Source organism: Palaemon carinicauda, chromosome 4 (genome assembly GCF_036898095.1).
Source record: "Palaemon carinicauda isolate YSFRI2023 chromosome 4, ASM3689809v2, whole genome shotgun sequence".
Classification (NCBI taxonomy): Eukaryota; Metazoa; Arthropoda; class Malacostraca; order Decapoda; family Palaemonidae; genus Palaemon; species Palaemon carinicauda.
The window spans coordinates 89,557,775-89,576,421 of record NC_090728.1 but is presented as its reverse complement, the minus strand read 5'-3'; the positions used below and the strand labels follow the sequence as shown (position 1 = coordinate 89,576,421).

At 39.6% G+C, this 18,647-nt stretch overlaps 1 protein-coding gene across 1 annotated transcript in view; it reads right to left on the bottom strand.

Annotated features, from left to right (window-relative positions):
- The window catches only part of LOC137639127 (probable RNA polymerase II nuclear localization protein SLC7A6OS), a 137,578-nt gene that overhangs the window by 43,613 nt on the left and 75,318 nt on the right, over positions 1–18,647 (bottom strand). Inside the window, exon 5 of the mRNA XM_068371439.1 lies at positions 16,080–16,195. Within this exon, the coding sequence (XP_068227540.1) occupies positions 16,080–16,195 (116 nt within the window). The remainder of the gene's footprint in view (positions 1–16,079; positions 16,196–18,647) is intronic.

Below are 18,647 nucleotides of genomic sequence, written 5' to 3'. Positions count from 1 at the left end.
AATCTTTCTCGGATCATGACCTGCGGGTGTACTGTCAGGATCCGCCCTGCGAATGAAGTAGGTGAGCTTCGCCCTCAGTTGTTTCAAGGATAAGTTTGATCCTGAGGTTTCGCCTTTGAAGAGCTGTCCTCCCTTGAAGACTGAAGTTCTTTGAAGATAGACCTTTAGACACTCTACTGGACATAGAGAGACATCTTCCTTCAGAGGGTAGATTCTCCAAGGACCCCTATTCTTGGTGGGTAGCTCGTTTTTGGCAGGAAAGGTAGGATCAGGAAAAAGATTCAGTTCTCCCACTTCTGTGAACTGACTATGGCCCTCGTCTCTCGATAAGGCTACTACAGTGGGACCCTCTACATACAATCTTAATTCATTCCAGAAACTGCTTCGTATGTTAAAACAATCGTATTTTGGAGCAAATATTCCCATAAGAACACACTGTAATTGGTATAATTCGTTCCACAGCCCAAAAACCTATAATAACTTCTTAATATATTACTACATATAATTACACATAACAATAACATAACTGCATAATATGAAAGAAAGATGTAAAAAAGATAATTATAAAGAAATAATAAATAAAAAATGTGTTTTTATTGTCACTTTACCTTAGAGACAGGCCAATGCAGGTGTAGGAATACAGTAGCTACACAGGAGGAGATGGACGATCGGCGAGAAGGTAGAGATGGTGACTTTAAAAAAGTCCTCTCTCTATTTCTGTTTCTCTCCAAACAAAGCATTAACATGCTCTTCAAATAAACACACACACACACACACACACACACACACACACACACACACACACACTCTCTCTCTCTCTCTCTCTCTCTCTCTCTCTCTCTCTCTCTCTGTGTTATAGTGTTAAAGACGTCTATTATTTTTTTCTAGAGAGAGAGAGAGAGAGAGAGAGAGAGAGAGAGAGAGAGAGAGAGAGAGAGAGAGAGAGAGAGAGAGAGAGATTAAACAAAAATGTGTTGTGTACCTATGATTTTTATTAGCGTCAACATGTTGAGAGAACTAAATGTAACTAAAAAAAGCAATATCAGCGAATCTGAATTCCTTTATTAACTAAAACAAATAGATACAAACACACTCGTGTGCATATGCACAAACACACACACAGGTGGAGGAATTCCTACGCAGGAGGAGACACAATCAGCTACGAGGTAGAGATGGTGACTGCGATAACATACCGTAACTTACACTACAGATACTTTAATCTAACTTAGCTTATTTTTTTTTTTTCATTTTCATTCATATTTTTTTTTTTAAGTTTTCTTTTGATTTTTAATTTTCATCACTTTCAGTGATGAGTTACAGTACGTTATCGCAGTCACCATCTCTACCTCCTCCCCGACCGTCTGTCTCCTACTGCGTAGCAATTCCTACACCTGTGTGTGTGTGTTTGTGCATATGCACACGAGTCTGTTTGTATCAATATTTGTTTTAGTTAATAAAGGAATTCAGATTCACTGATATTACTTTCTTAGTTACATTTAATTGTCTTTCAACTCGTTGACGCTGTTAAAAATCATATGTACTCTAAACATTAATCTCTCTCTCTCTCTCTCTCTCTCTCTCTCTCTCTCTCTCTCTCTCTCTCTCTCTCTCTCGGAAAAAAAATAATAGACGTCTCTAACACTAACAGCGAAGAAAAACAAGAGAGAGAGAGAGAGAGAGAGAGAGAGATTTTATTTAAAGAACATGTTAATGCTATGTTTAGAGAGAAACAGAAAATGAGAGGGGACTTTTTTAAAAGAGCTTGTTAATGCTATCTTAGTTTTCTTTGCTTCACTTTTTTCTTTCTTTCTGTTCATCACACTGGCCCTTCTCACAAATGATCGTTGCCAACAATCTCCTTGTCCTTTATCCCTATCAACAAAAGGCGTTCTATCTCTTCCAGGGTATTGCTAAGATGTCTTGTAATAATGGTGATCCCCTTCGATGGTTTGACTGCTTTAATGGCTGCCTTCTGCTTGATGATCGTCAAGATGTAGGCCTATTCCAGCCATATTGTTTAGCCATATCAATCACAAGCACACTGCTCTCATGTTTTCCTATAATTTCTTGCTTCAATTTTAATGAAAGAATTGCCTTCTTCCTTTACTCACCACTACCTGTACCGAAACTTAGCTTCTTAGGCACCATGATTATAGGTAAAATCAAAAAGGAAATGTGAGAAAAGGAAGAAAATTAGCACTGTTAATAACAGACCAAACAGAGGACAACCACACGATACACACAAGAATAGAGAAGAGAGCACTCGACGCTCATTGGCGTCTCTCTTACGTGCTGCCATCTACCAGCGTAAACGATCTACATAGGATGTTGGAGCATGACTTCGGGTGTCGAAAAAAAAATTTGATGGAGTTTTACTTCGGATGTTGGAACAATCGTATGCAAAGACAATCATATGTAGAGGTTCCACTGTATTTCACTAACTCTAGCCCCTGAGGCTATAGCGAATAAAAATATCACTTTTTGTGTTAGATCCTTTAGAGAGCAATCTTCGTTGTGCAAGTTCGAAGCGTAGTGCAAGACTTTGTCCAGAGACCATGAAATGGGCTTCGGAGGGGCTGCCGGTTTAAGTCTAGCGCATGCCTTCGGAATCTTGTTAAAGATTTCGTTCAACAGGTCCACCTGGAAGGCGTATAGAAGAGGTCTAATCAAAGATGACTTACACGTAGTTATCGTGGTGGAAGCCAAACCTTGCTCGTGAAGATGGATGAAGAAGGACAGGCAGAAGTCTATCGAGATTTCCGACGGTTTTTTGGCTTTGACAAAAGCGACCCACTTCTTCCAAGATGATTCATATTGTCTTCTGGTAGACTTTGACTTGTATTCTTTTAAAAAGTCGATACTGTGTTTTGAGATACCAAATCTTTTCTTGACTGCTAAGGCGAGAAAATCATGAGATGAAGGTTTTGGGTTCTCTGAGATGAATCGAAGACAGTCGACTTCTGAACCAGTTGGGATAGAACTGGGTTTGATAGAGGAAACAACCTCAACTTCAGTTCTAACACCAGAGGGAACCAGTTGCTCTTGGGCCACTTGGGGGCTACCACTGCTGCTGTTCCTTTGAAGGATCTCAGCTTGTTGAGGACCTTCAGCTGGAGATTTGTTGATGGGAACATGTAGATGTGAGTACATCTGTTCCAGTCGAGGGACATGGCGTCCGTCGCCACTGCCCGAGGGTCCTCGTATGGGGCTAAGTATCGAGGTAGTTTCTTGTTGTCGCTCGTGGCAAAGAGGTTGATCTGCAGTTCTGGGACTTTTTCCAAGGTGAAGGAGAATGAGTCTGCGTCTAGGGACCATTCTGACTATCGGCTTTAGCCTGGAAAGAGCGTCCGCCGTCACATTGCGGAACCCTTGTAGGTGAACTGCCAATAAGTGCCATCTTTTCTTTCCTGCCAAGCGAAAGATGGCCAGCATCACGTGATTGATGTAGGGCGATCTCGAGCCTTTTCGGTTCAGACATCTCACTATCACTTCGCTGTCCAGGATCAGCCTGATGTGGGCTGATCTGTGAGGGGATAGCTTCTTCAATGTCATGAGGATTACCATGGCCTCCAGAATGTTGATATGAAAGGTCTTGAACAGGGATGACCATGTCCCTTGGGCTTTCCTTTGATGGGAGTGACCTCCCCATCCTTCCGTCGAGGCATCCATGTGGATGATTACCAATGGGGGAGGTGGTTGTAAGGGAACAGTCCTTGCTAGGCTCTTGACTTTCGACCACGGCTTGAGAAGCAATCGTAGTAAGGTCAGTACCGGTCTCTGTACATCTCTTCGAGTGTTTGATGCGTATCTTCTCCAGACTCCTGACGCATCTTTCAGCTGTGCTCTTAATACTGGGTCTGCTACTGCTGCAAACTGGAGAGCCCAGTACTCTTTCCTGTTGGCATCTTGAGATCTTGTTGGATTTCAGTAGTCTCTTGACAGAACCCGCAATCTCTCTCCTCTTCTTTGGTGGAAAGGAGAGATGGTGTGACTGCAAGTTCCAATGGATTCCCAGCCATTGAAACTCTTGAGCTGGAGGGAGGCAAGACTTTTTGTAATTGATCTTGAATCCCAGATGTTCCAGGAACTGGATCACTTTCTTGGATGCCTGCAGACAAGCAGTCTTGGATGCTGCCAACACCAGCTGGTCATCCAGGTATGCGGCTACCTGAACGCCTTCTAAGCGTAGCTGTTGTACGACTGCGTCCGCAAGTTTCGTGAAGATCCTTGGGGCTATGTTTAGTCCGAAGGGCATGGCTCTGAAGACATACTTTGTCTTCTGTAACTTGAATCCTAGGTAGGAGGAGAGGGGGCGACTGACTGGAAAGTACCAGTAGGCATCTGCCAGGTCTATAGAGACTGTGTACGCCCCTTTCGGTAACAGGGTCCTTATGTGTTGAAGGGTGTTACGATCCTCATGGGGATCGAACCAGGTTCTTTTGAATTGATTAATGAAATTGGGATTTTTCAGCCACAATAAACAATTAAACAAAAGGAAATATAGAAAGAAAAATCGCAAAAGAAAACTATTTTATTTACAACTAGTCAAAGGTAAATGTTTCTTAATTGAGTACTTGGGAAGCACTGAACTAAACAAAGAAAATCATTTGATTAAACTACACTCCAGCAAATAGGGGAACAGTCAAGATAGTAGTTAATAATAAAAAAAAAATACTACTCTTCGCAGCAGCTCTCGACGGTTGACAGGAACGTAGATATTTCAGGTCCAGGCGTTTCGTGGTCGGTAATGAGGGCAGGGGTCAACTCGTTCTGACATCTCGGACAAGGCTGATTACGTCTGCATATATACACTCTCTCTCTCTCTCTCTCTCTCTCTCTCTCTCTCTCTCTCTCTCTCTCTCTCTCTCTCTCTCTCTCTCTCTCTCTCTCTTTTTTGTTTTTAATTCAGTTGTATCTTCATATTATTTTTTTATTTTGAAAATTATTAAAAAATTCTATATATCATTATTCGATGTTTCAATTATGGGAATAGTAACACATCGGAAGGAAATCACTTGATTTGACTCTCGCCTTCCGCCAGAAATATGACGTCATCAGACTTTTTTTCTTAAATTTACGGTAAGTTGTACTAATCTTATAACTAATGATACAGACCTCTAAAACACTTGATATCGTTACTGGGTGTTTCGGTTATGGGAATGCTGTAATAAGATTACTCTGTAACAATGAAAGGAAATCATACGGTTCGACAGCACGCTTCCGCCAGATACATGACGTCACAAGTCACGTGACGTACAGTAATCTCTACGAAAAAAGACTTGCAAAATATGTAAATTCATTTTCTTTGTTTCTCGCAAGAAATGAAAAGAAAATACTAACTTAACAAAAAGTTTTTTATTTTTATAATGTAAAAGGATATACTGTATATTATTTTCAAGAAAATATTTGCCCTAATAGTATATTTTCTTTAGATAAACATCGATCCATTATCAGAGATTAAAAAAGTAGCGTACAGTCAAATTTACGCTACGTAGTACTCATGACAACCGATACAGACCCTCAAAATACTTTGTATCGTTATTTAATATTTCGATAATGGAAATACTAATATTAAGCGTTAGCCTATTGGAAGGAAATCACTGTATTGCCCGGAAGCTTTCCGTCAGTGATGTGACGTCAACAGACATAACATGAATTCGACAGATATTAAAACTTTTCTTAATGTATTTTTAACTGAAAATAAATACTGAATATTAACAATAAAAGAAAATAATAATTTACCAAGATAAATCAGTTTACAGTATATGTATACATGAAAATAGATTATTTTCGAGGAAATATTCATCCTATTTCCTATAAACTTGTGACGTCATCACCCTGAAAAAATGGTCGTAAAGTCGAATAGTCGAATGTCGCATAGGTCGTAAGTTGAGCAATACCTGTATACGTAGTAAAATTAAATCGAACATGAAACGCAAATCAGATGCAGTCTGACTTGTCATATTTGAATGGTGTAAGGCTGCTGATGGCTACTACTACAAATGTAATGGATGTGCATCTTTTCCATGAATCTTTTGTATGTATACGTACGTAGTACTGCATCCAATAATATTCTTTGTTGCAAAAATCACATCTCGAATAAGCGTACATATCCTACAACAAAACAAGCGTAAAATAGCGTACGTAAAGCATACTGTATATAGTGCCTTATATTTGAATTTGTAACTACTACGTAGCATGTAAGACGGACTGTGATTGGTTCCAGTGCTGATAGATGACGAATCAGCTACCAAGTTTTGTAATCTAGCCTGTGATTGGTGTTTTGACCGCTTCTCCGATCCGCAGCATCTTCTCGCAGCCACTTTGTTTGCTGCTCTCTCATCGGGTAGATGGTGCTACATTACTGTGCAACTTTAATCTGTGGTGTGCGTGTCTGTTTGAGGTTGAACTTTTTGTTGAACTTTCTGTTTAACCCCTACAATGGCTCCCGAGCGTTCAATGGCTCCCAAGTGTTTTGCTTCTACTAAGGCTGGTAGTGAGCCTAAACGCCACCGAAAAATGATGACGATTGCTGAGAAGGTGACACTTCTCAATATATTGAAAGAAGGCAGAAGTTACGCGGCCGCAGCTCGCCATTTTGGAGAGGACGAATCCACCGTTCGCTACATTAAGAAGGACAAGGCGAACATTAGAAAGACGGCTGCCATCACCTTTAGCAGGTCAGCGAAGCGAGTTGTTACCGCTCGTAATAAAACGATCGTCCTCTGGATTGCCGACTGCCGGAAGAAGAACATAGCCTTGGATACGAATACCATCCGAACCAAGGCTTTGGGTTTGTATGAGAATTTTGCGGCAAAGGAACCTCAAGACGACGATGGCGACCATACTGAAGAAGACAAAGATGATGTACTAGCTGAACCTCAAGCAGGGACATCCACTGATTCCCAGCCTCAGAAACGACGTTTTTCCGCCAGCAAAGGATGGTTCGCGAAGTTTCAGAAACGCTTCGGCCTGAAAAGCATTTCCCTGCATGGCGAGGCTGCTTCCGCTGACACTACCGCTGCTGAAACTTACGTGAATGAGACATTTAAGAACATTATCACTGAAGGTGGATACAAGCCCGAACAAGTGTTTAATATGGATGAGACCGGCTTGTTTTGGAAGAAAATGCCGTCGCGAACTTTCCTGTTCAAAGAAGCCAAAGCCTCTGGCTTTAAAGCATTCAAAGATCGTGTTACCCTCGTGATGTGTGGCAATGCTGCTGGATTTTTGCTAAAGCCGGGGCTTATTTACAAATCGAAAAACCCTCGCGCTTTGAAAAAAAAAAATAAGAATCTCCTTCCCGTGTACTGGATGCATAATCCAAAAGCATGGATTACTGGTTCCACCAGTGTTTTATCCCGCAAGTCAGTAAATATCTCTTAGAGAAGGGCTTGCCATTTAAGATCCTTCTCCTTATGGATAACGCTGGTGGACACGCAACTGATCTGTCGCATGAGGGCATTCAGGTTGAGTTCCTGCCACCCAACACAACGTCATTAATTCAACCTATGGATCAGGGGGTTATCAGGGCGTTCAAGGCCCTCTACACGAAGAATACCTTGGCGGACCTCGTTGCATGTGTGGATGCTGCCCAAGATGATGAGGATGAAATATTCAATTTGAAGGCGTACTGGCAGAAGTACACAATAGCCAAGTGCCTGCAGAACATCCAGAAGGCACTGAAAGAAATGAAACCTGCTGCTGTTAATGCAAGTTGGAAGAAGTTGTGGCCCCAGATTGTTTACGATGACGAGGGATTTACAACTGCTGAGATTCAACACTGCAATACGGAAATCTGTGCAGTTGGCTGCGATAATTGGAGGTGACGGGTTTGGCGACATGACGACTGAAGACGTCGATGAGTTGTTGGACTGCCATTCCCCGTCGCTAACTGACGCAGACCTCAAAGACCTGACGAAATCGGCCAGTGAAGAAGACAGTGAAGCACAGGAAGAGACCCAAGAAAATGTCGAAGAAACGGGCTTAACATTAGAACGGCTTGCCAAGCACTGCAACCTTGCGAAGGAGTTGAAAGAATTGTCGCAAGAGTGGGACAAGGATATGGTTCGTTCTATGCAATTCTGCAACAAAATTGATGAAGACATGACTCCCTACAGGATGCTCTTCGAGCGAAAAAAGAAGCAGCGGCAGCAACTTCCGATCACAATGTTCTTCTAGCCTCGCAAAAAAGAGCCAGTTCCTCCTGCTACTATGCCTTCAGAAGAAATTGAAGAAGTGTCCCAGGATTGATTGATTGATTGATTTAAAGTTTTCAGGCATCCTGACATCTAAGGTCATTGACGCCGGTAACATTTAATTTATGTATACAAAAATAAAAAATAAAATAAAATAAAAAATAAAAGAGTATTCAATTAAAATCATGAAAGTTGAATGTCATAAAAGTTAAATATTTTTCAGAAGACCTGCTTCTGAAATAAATCTAAAAATGCCACTTGCATGGTAGGACACATCATTTCCAAGAATCTTGGCAAGGATGAACCTGCCACCCTCACTTCGAGCCTCAAACAAATATCTATTCCTTAAGTTGTTATAATTGGGGCATTCGGTCAACAAATGCCTTACTGTTAGAGGTACTAGACAGTCGTCACAATGCGGTCGCTGTTGGCCCTTCAGCAGAAACTCGTGTGTCGACCCAGTGTGACCAATACGGAGACGACAAAGAGACGTCTCCCATTTTCGAGGCATCATATTATACCTCTAAGGAGATATGTCATTTGTTACCTCTCGCATTTTATTGCCATCTAGGCTATCCCATTGCTATTGCCATTTTTTGCAAACTAATTTCTTGATGTCAGGTAAGCAATCATTACAGGGAATGGGATACCTTCTTGGCAGCAACTCGGATGCAGCATTCTTAGCCAGTGCATCTGCCTTCTCATTCCCAGACACACCTACATGTGCTGGAACCCAACAAAATTGAACTGTTATACCTCTCCGTCCAATAATAAAAAGCCATTCTAAAATCTTTAAAACTAGAGGGTTATTAGAATTAAAAACTTCTATAGCTTGAAGGACACTCCTTGCATCACTAAAAATTGTAAAATTACCCTCCTTCTCCAACGCTATTTTCTCAATAGCGGTTTATATGCCATACAGTTCGGCAGTAAATATGGAAGCGGTCAGAGGAAGTGCACCTCTACAATTAAAACCATTACTATGTACTCCAAATCCAACGCCAGCATCAGATTTGGAGCCCTCAGTATAGATAAAAGTTGATCCTCTATGTTCTTTAACATGTTCATTAAAAAGAGACCTGGCTTCTAGGTCTGACATATTCTTCTTACCTTCAATAAAATATTTACAAAAAGATATCTCTGGTAACTTCCATGGAGGCGTTGATGATACCTTGAATGGAAGTACCTTAATTCTAATTATATCCAGACTGTTTAATAATCGTTTCACCCGAAAGCCATAAGGTTGAGGAGATTTTGGGTGCAACTCAAAGTATGATGCGTGTCTTACAAGGCTTGCAGTCTGAAAGGCTAGAGAGTTAGGGAGTCTTTGCAATCTAAACCAATACCGAATGATGGAAGACTTTCTGTAAAGGTCTAGAGGTAACTCTCCAGCATCAACAAGGAGACTTGGGATAGGCGAGGTTTTAAAAGCTCCAGTAGACAATCTAATACCTGCATGATGTATCGAGTCTAATATTCTTAACCGGCTTGGGATGGCTGAAGAATATACTTCACAACCATAACTAATTTTGGAAAAAAACAAGGCCTTGTATAATTTTAAAATTGTATTGCGGTCTGCCCCCCCATGATGTATGGGACAATACTTCTAAGATATTCAGAGCTTCAACACATTTAGCTTTTAACGCTTTTAAGTGAGAAACCCATGTAAGCCTACAATCAAATATCAAACCTAAAAATTTAGCTTCTCTTGCACATGGTATCCGTTGACCTTTAATGTATATATCCGGGTCTGGATGTACTCCCCGGATACGACAAAAATGGACAATGGTAGTTTTACTTGTCGAGAACTTAAATCCATTCATGTCGGCCCACTGGATAATTTTATCAATAGAGAGTTGGATTTTTCTCTCAACCATTGCCATTCTAGTGCCAGCAAATGATATTGAGAGATCATCCACAAATAATGTTGAGAGAACATCCTGGGGAATGGCTGAGGATATCCCATTAATTGCTAGTGCAAAAAGGGTTACACTCAGCACACTACCCTGAGGAACTCCTTCTTCCTGGCACTTACTCTCTGATAGAGTTTCCCCCACTCTCACTTGAAAAACTCTATGTGAAAGAAATGCCTGAATAAATGGTGGCAGCTCTCCTCTCATTCCCAATTCATGAATGGTTTTAAGTATACCATATCTCCATGTGGTATCATATGCCTTTTCAAGGTCAAAAAATACTGTCATATGGTGCTGTTTGGAAGCAAAGGCTTCACAAATAGAAGACTCAAGTCGTATTAACACATCAGTTGTTGAGTGCATTTTTCTGAATCCACATTGAATCGGTGATAAAATACCCTTCTTTTCAAGGTACCACATCAGCCTTGCATTGACCATCTTCTCCATGATTTTACATAAACACGAAGTCAATGCAATAGGTCAATAGCTTGCTGCTAAAAACTTGTCCTTACCAGGTTTTAAAAAGGCTAAAATAATGGCTAGTTCCCAAACACTTGGGTAACTATGATCATGCCATATTCTATTAATAATACTTGAAATAAATAACTTTGTATTAAAATGTACATGTTTAACCATTGCATATGGAATTCCATCGGGTCAAGGAGCTGTATCGTTGCAAGTAGCGAGTGCGGAATCAAGTTCTCTTTCAGTAAAAGGAGAATTATACGATTCTTCCCTTCCTGTTGCAAAATTTAAAATTTTCTTTCCTTCAATGCTCCTGTACTGGTGACCAGGAGCTGCTACACTCTTGCACGATACATTTGAAAAATGGTCAGCCAGGGCATTACTAACTTCATTTCCTTCAGTCACAAACTGACCATTCACTTTCAACACTGGTGGTGGGTTCGGGGTAAACTTGCCTGCAATTTTTTTTATTTTCCTCCATACAGAAGATGGTGGTGTTCTACTATTAATGGAGGAAACAAAAGCCACCAGCCACCCAAGATTGGCGTCTAGCTTCTTTCATGGCACGACGGAATTGTGCTTTACACTTTTTGTATGATATCAAATTTTCATCAGTACGGGGTCTACGCAATCTAGTCAGAGATTTTCTGGTGGCTCTGTGCAAGGCTGTTAATTCTGAGGACCACCACGGGACTGGTCGTCTTTTGAATAGTCCTGTGGTTTGGGGAATCGAATTGATTCCTGAAGTATGAAGAGTTCCATTCAGTAGGTCTATGGCATCATCAATACTTTCAAACTGTTCTGCTCTCCCTTCGATTTCACTTAGCTCAGAAAATTTAACCCAGTCTGCCTTGTCTAGATTCCAACGTGGCGATCTTTGCACAGGTGGACCCTTGTTGGTGTTTATAATGATTGGTGCATGATCACTAGTATGCCAATCATCTAATGTCCTCCAATCAAAATCAAGAAGGCAGTTAGAGCTTGCAATTGAAAGGCCAATGCATGACAAAGTACCTGTCTGAGCATGGAAGTGCGTGAGCTCTCCTGTATTGAGGAGCCCCACATCCTCATTCTCCACAATTGATGAGATAATATTGCCCCTTGTGTTGGCCAAAACATCACCCCATAAAGGATGTCTACCATTCATATCTCCCAGTAAGAGAAAAGGTTGAGGGAGTTGTTGAATGACTTCTGCTAAATCATCATATAAAATATTATCATTTGGAGGTAAGTACAGAGAGCATATTGTATATTTTCTCCCTATACCAATTTGTACAACAACTGCCTGCAGGGTTGTACGTATAGACATGGGTATTTGGGGAACATCTCGACGAATGTACAGGAGAATTCCGCCATGGCTCCCTGCTTGTTGATTATATGGTGTTCTATAGCTAACATACTCTCAAGGACTAGGAGTGTTAGAATCAAGCATAGTTTCCTGTAGACATACAATTATGGGGGAATGCTCATGAATTAGGAGCTTAAGTTCTTCATATTTCGCCCTCAAACCCTGACAGTTCCATTGCAAAATGGAGGAGAAAACTATGGATTATTTCTGGAAGACATCTTGGATGAGGTTTTCCCATTAGCAGATTTTAATTTAACATTATTACCAGTAGGTTTCTTCAGAGGTGGTCTTGTTATGTTGGGTTTTACATTTGTGTTTTTCTTTGTATTCTTTTTATCTATTTGTTGAGGTGGATGGTGGACCTCAACTTGAATTTCTGATTTATTCAGTTCATCTTCTGGTTCATTAGAAACATCAACAGACAAAACATCAAATTTATTTGATATCATAACCTTAACGTTTCTAATGGAGGGTGGAGAGAGAGATGGAGGTCTCTCTCTTTTACGATTAATAGATGGTGGGATTCGAGGTTTTTGCACCTTTCCCACAACAGGTGCATCAGGTAAGTTAGTCTTAAGTGGAACCTCCATCAGATCAGGCAAGGACATGGCCTGAGAGAGGTTTGTATCATTTTTTGTAATGGCAGCTGAAGGCTGAACAGTAATGGGCAATGACCTAGTGTTAATACACCGTGGTAAAGCCTCAGGAGGTAATATGGTTACCTCGTTATTTGACATTTTGTCAGATAGTATACTTTTTTTTGAGCTATTGGTAGCGCTAGGTTGGTTTGATTTTAATGCCTTAGAATATGTATTTGATTTATTTAATAGTCTTTTGGCATGGGTCACACTTATATGTTCTAAGTTTGATTTGTTGAGGGCAGCTTCCTCCAACTTATATAGCTCGCAGCTCTTGTCTGTGGATTTGTGATTCGAGCTGCAATTTAAACACCTGGCTCCAAGTGCACACTCTCCATGGTAAGATTTGGAGCAAATACCACACATCTTCTCATTTTTGCAAACTTTGGACGGGTGCCCAAATTTAAAACAATTAAAGCATTGCAATGGCTTCTGCTTGAAGGTTCTTACTTTAATCCTTTCGTTCTTGATAATATGAAAAGGTACATCAGCATCCTGGAACGTAAGGATTATCATTGATTACCTGGGACTTTATGAACTTTCCATACATTTAATGGACACATGGCCAGTATCTCCTCCTCTGTAAAATCATATAGATCTCTGTTAAAAACTACGCCCCTTCCGTAGCTAAAATTTAGGTGGGATTTGACATCTAACTTAATGTCATCATTACTTATTTTCATATTGGACAATATTACCGACTGTGTACTGGATTTGGCATGGATAAGGAAACTATTTTTTCCGAAACGAGATATATCGTCTGGTGTAATAGTTCCTACTTTTTTCTGAATCAATTTGCATATTTTAAAATAATTCCCTGTAACCCCCTTTGATTCAGCTATAAGCCACATCGGTGGTTTTGGATTTCTCTGGGAGGGCATAACTAAATCTGCGTCTTTTTCCAACCAATCGGCAGGCATGTACACATCCAAATCTTTTGGTACCTTATCACAGAGAGCAGCCGCGACATTCAAGTTATTAATTTTAATATTATTCAAGTTACTTATTGCACTAAATGCTTCGTCATAACTACTATAAGATATCCATGAATCCCAAGTTTCAGTTTCAAGTTTCATACTTATTTCTTTTATGCATCCATAGCATTCAAATGCTTTACATAGATCATCATAATTTGTCTCTATTGAAATTTGTGTAACATGGAGGATTCAAAGTTTCCTCGTGTTACCCAAATTACTTGATTTAGAAATATCAGTAAAATGGTCCTTTCCCGTTCCGAGGTCATCAACAGAGCTTTCCCTTATCACATTAGCAGAGGTCTTCAACAGTGCCGGGGGAGAGTCAGCGTATACAGGGGATGGGGGTTCGTTCCTTAAAGAATCCATTAGACGAAAGAGAGAGAAAAGGGTAAGTTTGATGTACCTGCTCGAGAATGTTAGGCCATCACACGTCGGAAAGGAAATTTGCACTCTCCACTATCAGCACAATGAGAGTATACTTCCCAGATGGTCCACTCCATACCCTACCCGAAGGATAGCATCAAAACAGATATAGAGGCACAGGTGTAAGCTGAACCCGCCTGTTAGGACTGAGACCAAGAAATTATGGAATCATCCTCCCCATATCTATAATGACGGGTTTCCGGCCAAAAGCCGAGAGTCCTACCCCAAGCATTGGATCCCCCTGGATTCCGAAGACCCAACACTTGAGAATAGTTCCGCCAAAAAAGTCCAAACCATCTTCGGGATGGCTGAAATCATCCAATACTCTCACATATAGCTTTGAATGCAAACACCTCCCAACCGTGATACCCCCTCCCACTCATCAAAGCAGGCAGCAATAAAGGATGTATGAACATCCCTGCTGGGGCTACAATGGATGTAAAAACATCCAAGCCATAGGAGAAAAAAAAAAATAATAATAATAAATATATATGTACATAATATATACACACATATAATGAGGGAAATTTTTCTCATAGAGTTTGGAAAGCAAGACTAAAGAAAGTTTATGAAATTAGGATAAGGTCGAAGTAATATTGAGAAAAAGAAAAAGGTGAAAGAGAGAAATTTAGATTCAAACTGGGGGAGCAATTTCCCCAAGTTCGAGAGCCCTCTTGCCCGTCACCAAGAGGGAAGTGTCCAAGGAAGAAGTTGAAGGTGTCCCAGGAAAAGACACTTCCGTCTGAAGAGACGTAAAATACTATCATTGGCTGCACATTAGAAGACATCATCAGCTTCATCATCATCATTTCTACTGTGCAGCAAATTCATCGCCATCATCATTCAAGTTTTTCTTCTTGTTTCGTAGTGAGTACAGTAACAAACTTTATTTTTTTATACTACTTTAATAATCTAACATTTTAATATTTGTGCCTGTTTTAGTTTAGGGTACTGTAGTACATGCATTAAGTGTTCTGTACATTAAAGGGTAGTTTGTTAACAGTACAACGTAAAGGGAAGGTTTTAAAAGTCTGAATATACATGTTATAACCTTATTTTTTTGTTTATTACACTTAAAACACACACACACACACTCTCTCTCTCTCTCTCTCTCTCTCTCTCTCTCTCTCTCTCTCTCTCTCTCTCTCTCTCACAAATTATCATTCGGTCATTAGCGACAGTTTGTTATTGTTGATTAAACGCCAAAAATAAAAATAAAAAAAAATTGTTTTCCTGCTTTGCTACGTATGTAGGATTTTATACGGTAAATATTTGTAATAACATATTTACTAAAAGCGTTTAATATCATTAATTATCACTTTCATCATGCGCGTTTAATGCCTTCGTTTGTTTATTACAATCGAAGATGGAGCGTACAGTAAACGAATGGACGGTTTCCGTTTCAGGCGGCGTCATAAAGAAAAACATTATATAAATGGCATTCATTTCATTTACTTGGAAGTCCTAAGAAAAATTAAGTAAAACATTGGTAATAACAAAATCAACATATAATCAATATAATCGATGCAAAAACTAACCTATACACAGATGTGTAAATGCGTTTGTTTCTTCATTATGATCAGAGATAAACGTAAACAAAACATTGGTTATCATTTTTTATCGTGCTTTTTGGCGTGTTTAGGAAACGCATGATATAAAATCGCCTTTAATATTTGTGCCTGTTTTAGTTTAGGGTACTATAGTACATGCATTAAGTGTTCTGTACATTAAAGGGTAGTTTGTTAACAGTACTACGTAAAGGGAAGGTTTTAAAAGTCTGAATATACATGTTAAATAAATACGTAAATATGGTGTCCCTACTTTGCGGATTTTCAGCTATCGCGGTCGGGTTTGGAACCTATCTACCGCGATAAACGAGGGTTCACTGTATACTTAAAATTACCATGAGTAGAATAGAGTAAAATAGGTTGTCAAATTCATTTCTTGGTCTATGCAACACATTATTAAATTAATTCAGTAGACAAAGTGAGTGTTTTACAAATAACAGTGGTATACGTGTACAGTATACTGCTTTTACGAGTATGTTGTAAGTCCAATCTTGATAAGAAAATGTGATGCTAGTCTTTGAGGCATTAAAATAAGTACTATTTGCATACCTGCATATATTCTGATCCATAACATCTTCCCAATTCACTGGCCGAGTTGAATAGAATACATCATATACATAACTTTCACTTTCCATTGGAACACCATTACAAGTTATGATATCTTCCTGCAAAGAAAAAGTAACAAAATTGAATAAGTAAAATAATTCACTATTAAATAAATTCATACCCATTAACTATAAAAGTTGCAAACTTAACCTCTGGCATGCATTTGAATGAAAAAGTTTACCAAAGGGAAAGAATAAATTAAATTCAATTTAAAACTTCAGACACAACTTATGATGCTGAAGTCATTATATGAAGCATCACTTCTATAGTCGTCCCCCGCTTTACATGAATTCATTTTATGCAGTTTTTCTGGCAAGCTATGGTCCCAAATTTCATGGTGATCTTCAAAATGTGCCTAATTTCACAGGAAATAACAAATTTTTAGAATTCATTATCTTTATCATTCTAACGATAAAATATTACAAATTTAAAAAAATAATTTATATTTATTCTAGTTATACAGTAAAAACCATAGTCATTTACTGGGTAAGCTCTGGTTACACCTTTTGTTTCGACCAAATTGAAAAATTCCCGTAGGCTTGACAACACTGTACAGTATGGTTGTGCCATGGACCCTCAGCGGTGCTACCATATATGCTGTCACTGTTATCTGGTCAATGGGACTTACAGAGTGGTAGAGTCGGGTAATATATGTAAACGACACTGGTTTTTATAATTAGCATAAATAAAAGTTATCTTTAAAATTTATAGTTTGTTCCTACACAGATACAAACCATCGTCACTTATTTGAGTCTTCCTTGAGTGGGAGGAACTCCCCAAGTAACAAAATAGGGCGTGTGTCTGACACTTGACCCAAAAAAGGTGTTGCCCACTCTTATCACTACATTGAGGGGTCGGTTGCCTGATGCGTCCTCTCCAATGCCTTCGATCAAAGGCATCCTCTTCAACCAAACCTCATCTCTCCATATCATCCTTCACCTTATCTTGCCATCTAATTCTTTGCCTCTCTCTTGTTCTTCTACCTCTTACAGGTTCCTCCCAATCCCTCCTCAACATGTGCCTACACCACCTGTCGTGACAATATCATCATCTCAATAATCTTTACTAAACCTGCCATTCTTATTTCATCATTTTCCAATCTTTCAAACAGTAATATTCCCATAATCCACCTTAGCATTCTCATCTCTGTTCTCTCAAGCTTTGCTTCCTCCTTTCATCTTGAAGCCCAAATTTCTGATCCATACATTAAAACTGGTCTTATTTCTGTGCTATAGACCTTGACTTTTACCTTGATTTGCATTTTCCTATCACATACCACTCATGCTACTTCCCTCCACTTTTCCCAAGCTTTTATCCTATTCTCAACTTCAGCCTCACATCCTCCCTCCTGATTTATGGTAGATCCTGTAGTGTTTGTGTTAAAAATGTTTAAGTTCCAATTTCTTTACAACACTTGTGTTCCTCAGAACCCTTAATATTTGTTGACATTCTGTACATTGGTGGGAATGTAGAGTTGTTGTTGTTGAACGAGAGAGGCCGAGAGGTTAATAAACCTGTGCAACAAATACCGAGTGTATACAGAAATGTTGATGTAGCTGCTGAGATGGGAAAAATGGTGACAAAGACTACCCACCCAAATATGGGTTATGAGGTGTCAAAAACCTGTTAGCTAGAAAACAGAGGAGCAACCTGTATACTGTGAGTACAAATTGGACTTGGTAAACATGGCTAGCCACATGCAGTTGACGCCAATGGCAGCATTTCCCCCCACAGGAGAATTCCAATGTAGCGAAGAAGTGGAAATATTAGAGAAGTTTCACCTATTTCATACAAGGTAGTGGTATAGAAGATGAAGGTCAAAAGAAGGTAATTTTGCTCCACCAATCAGATCTTGGAATATGTATTTTTAGGACCCTGGATGTTGTGGGGGACACATTTGATGATGCAGTTGCTGCATTGGATGATCATTTTATGCCTAAAAAGAATATAGTTTATGAGATGCGTGTTTTCAGGCAGTCTTGCCAAGGTTCATCCGAAAGTAGGGATACTTATCTTACTAGGATAAGGGATTTGATTAAATCTTGTGAATATCCAACTGCTGAAGTGAATTTAAACCTAAGGGACCAGATAATTAACAAGTGTTTTTCAAGAAAAATTACGAGTTACATTTTAAGGAAGAGAAACTCGACACTAGAAATCATGGTTGAAATGGCTAGGGCTCATAAAATGGCCAAGCACCAGGCTAGACAAATTGAAGAGGATACTGTTTTATAACTGCTCCTCTACTTTCATGTATGGCTATCCTGTCCCTACCTTCCTTACAGCTAATCATAGCTCCAGTCTTATCCATATTCACCGTCACTCAAACCACCCCTTTCCAAGGTCTCTGCCACTCTACCACCCTTCTCTGAAATTCTTCCTCATTTTCAGCAGTAATCACCAAATCATCTGCATACAACAACTCCACATCTCTTCACTTAACACATCCAAGAACAACACAAATAAAATCAGGCTTAACACTGATGCCTGATGTAATCCAACACAAACTTC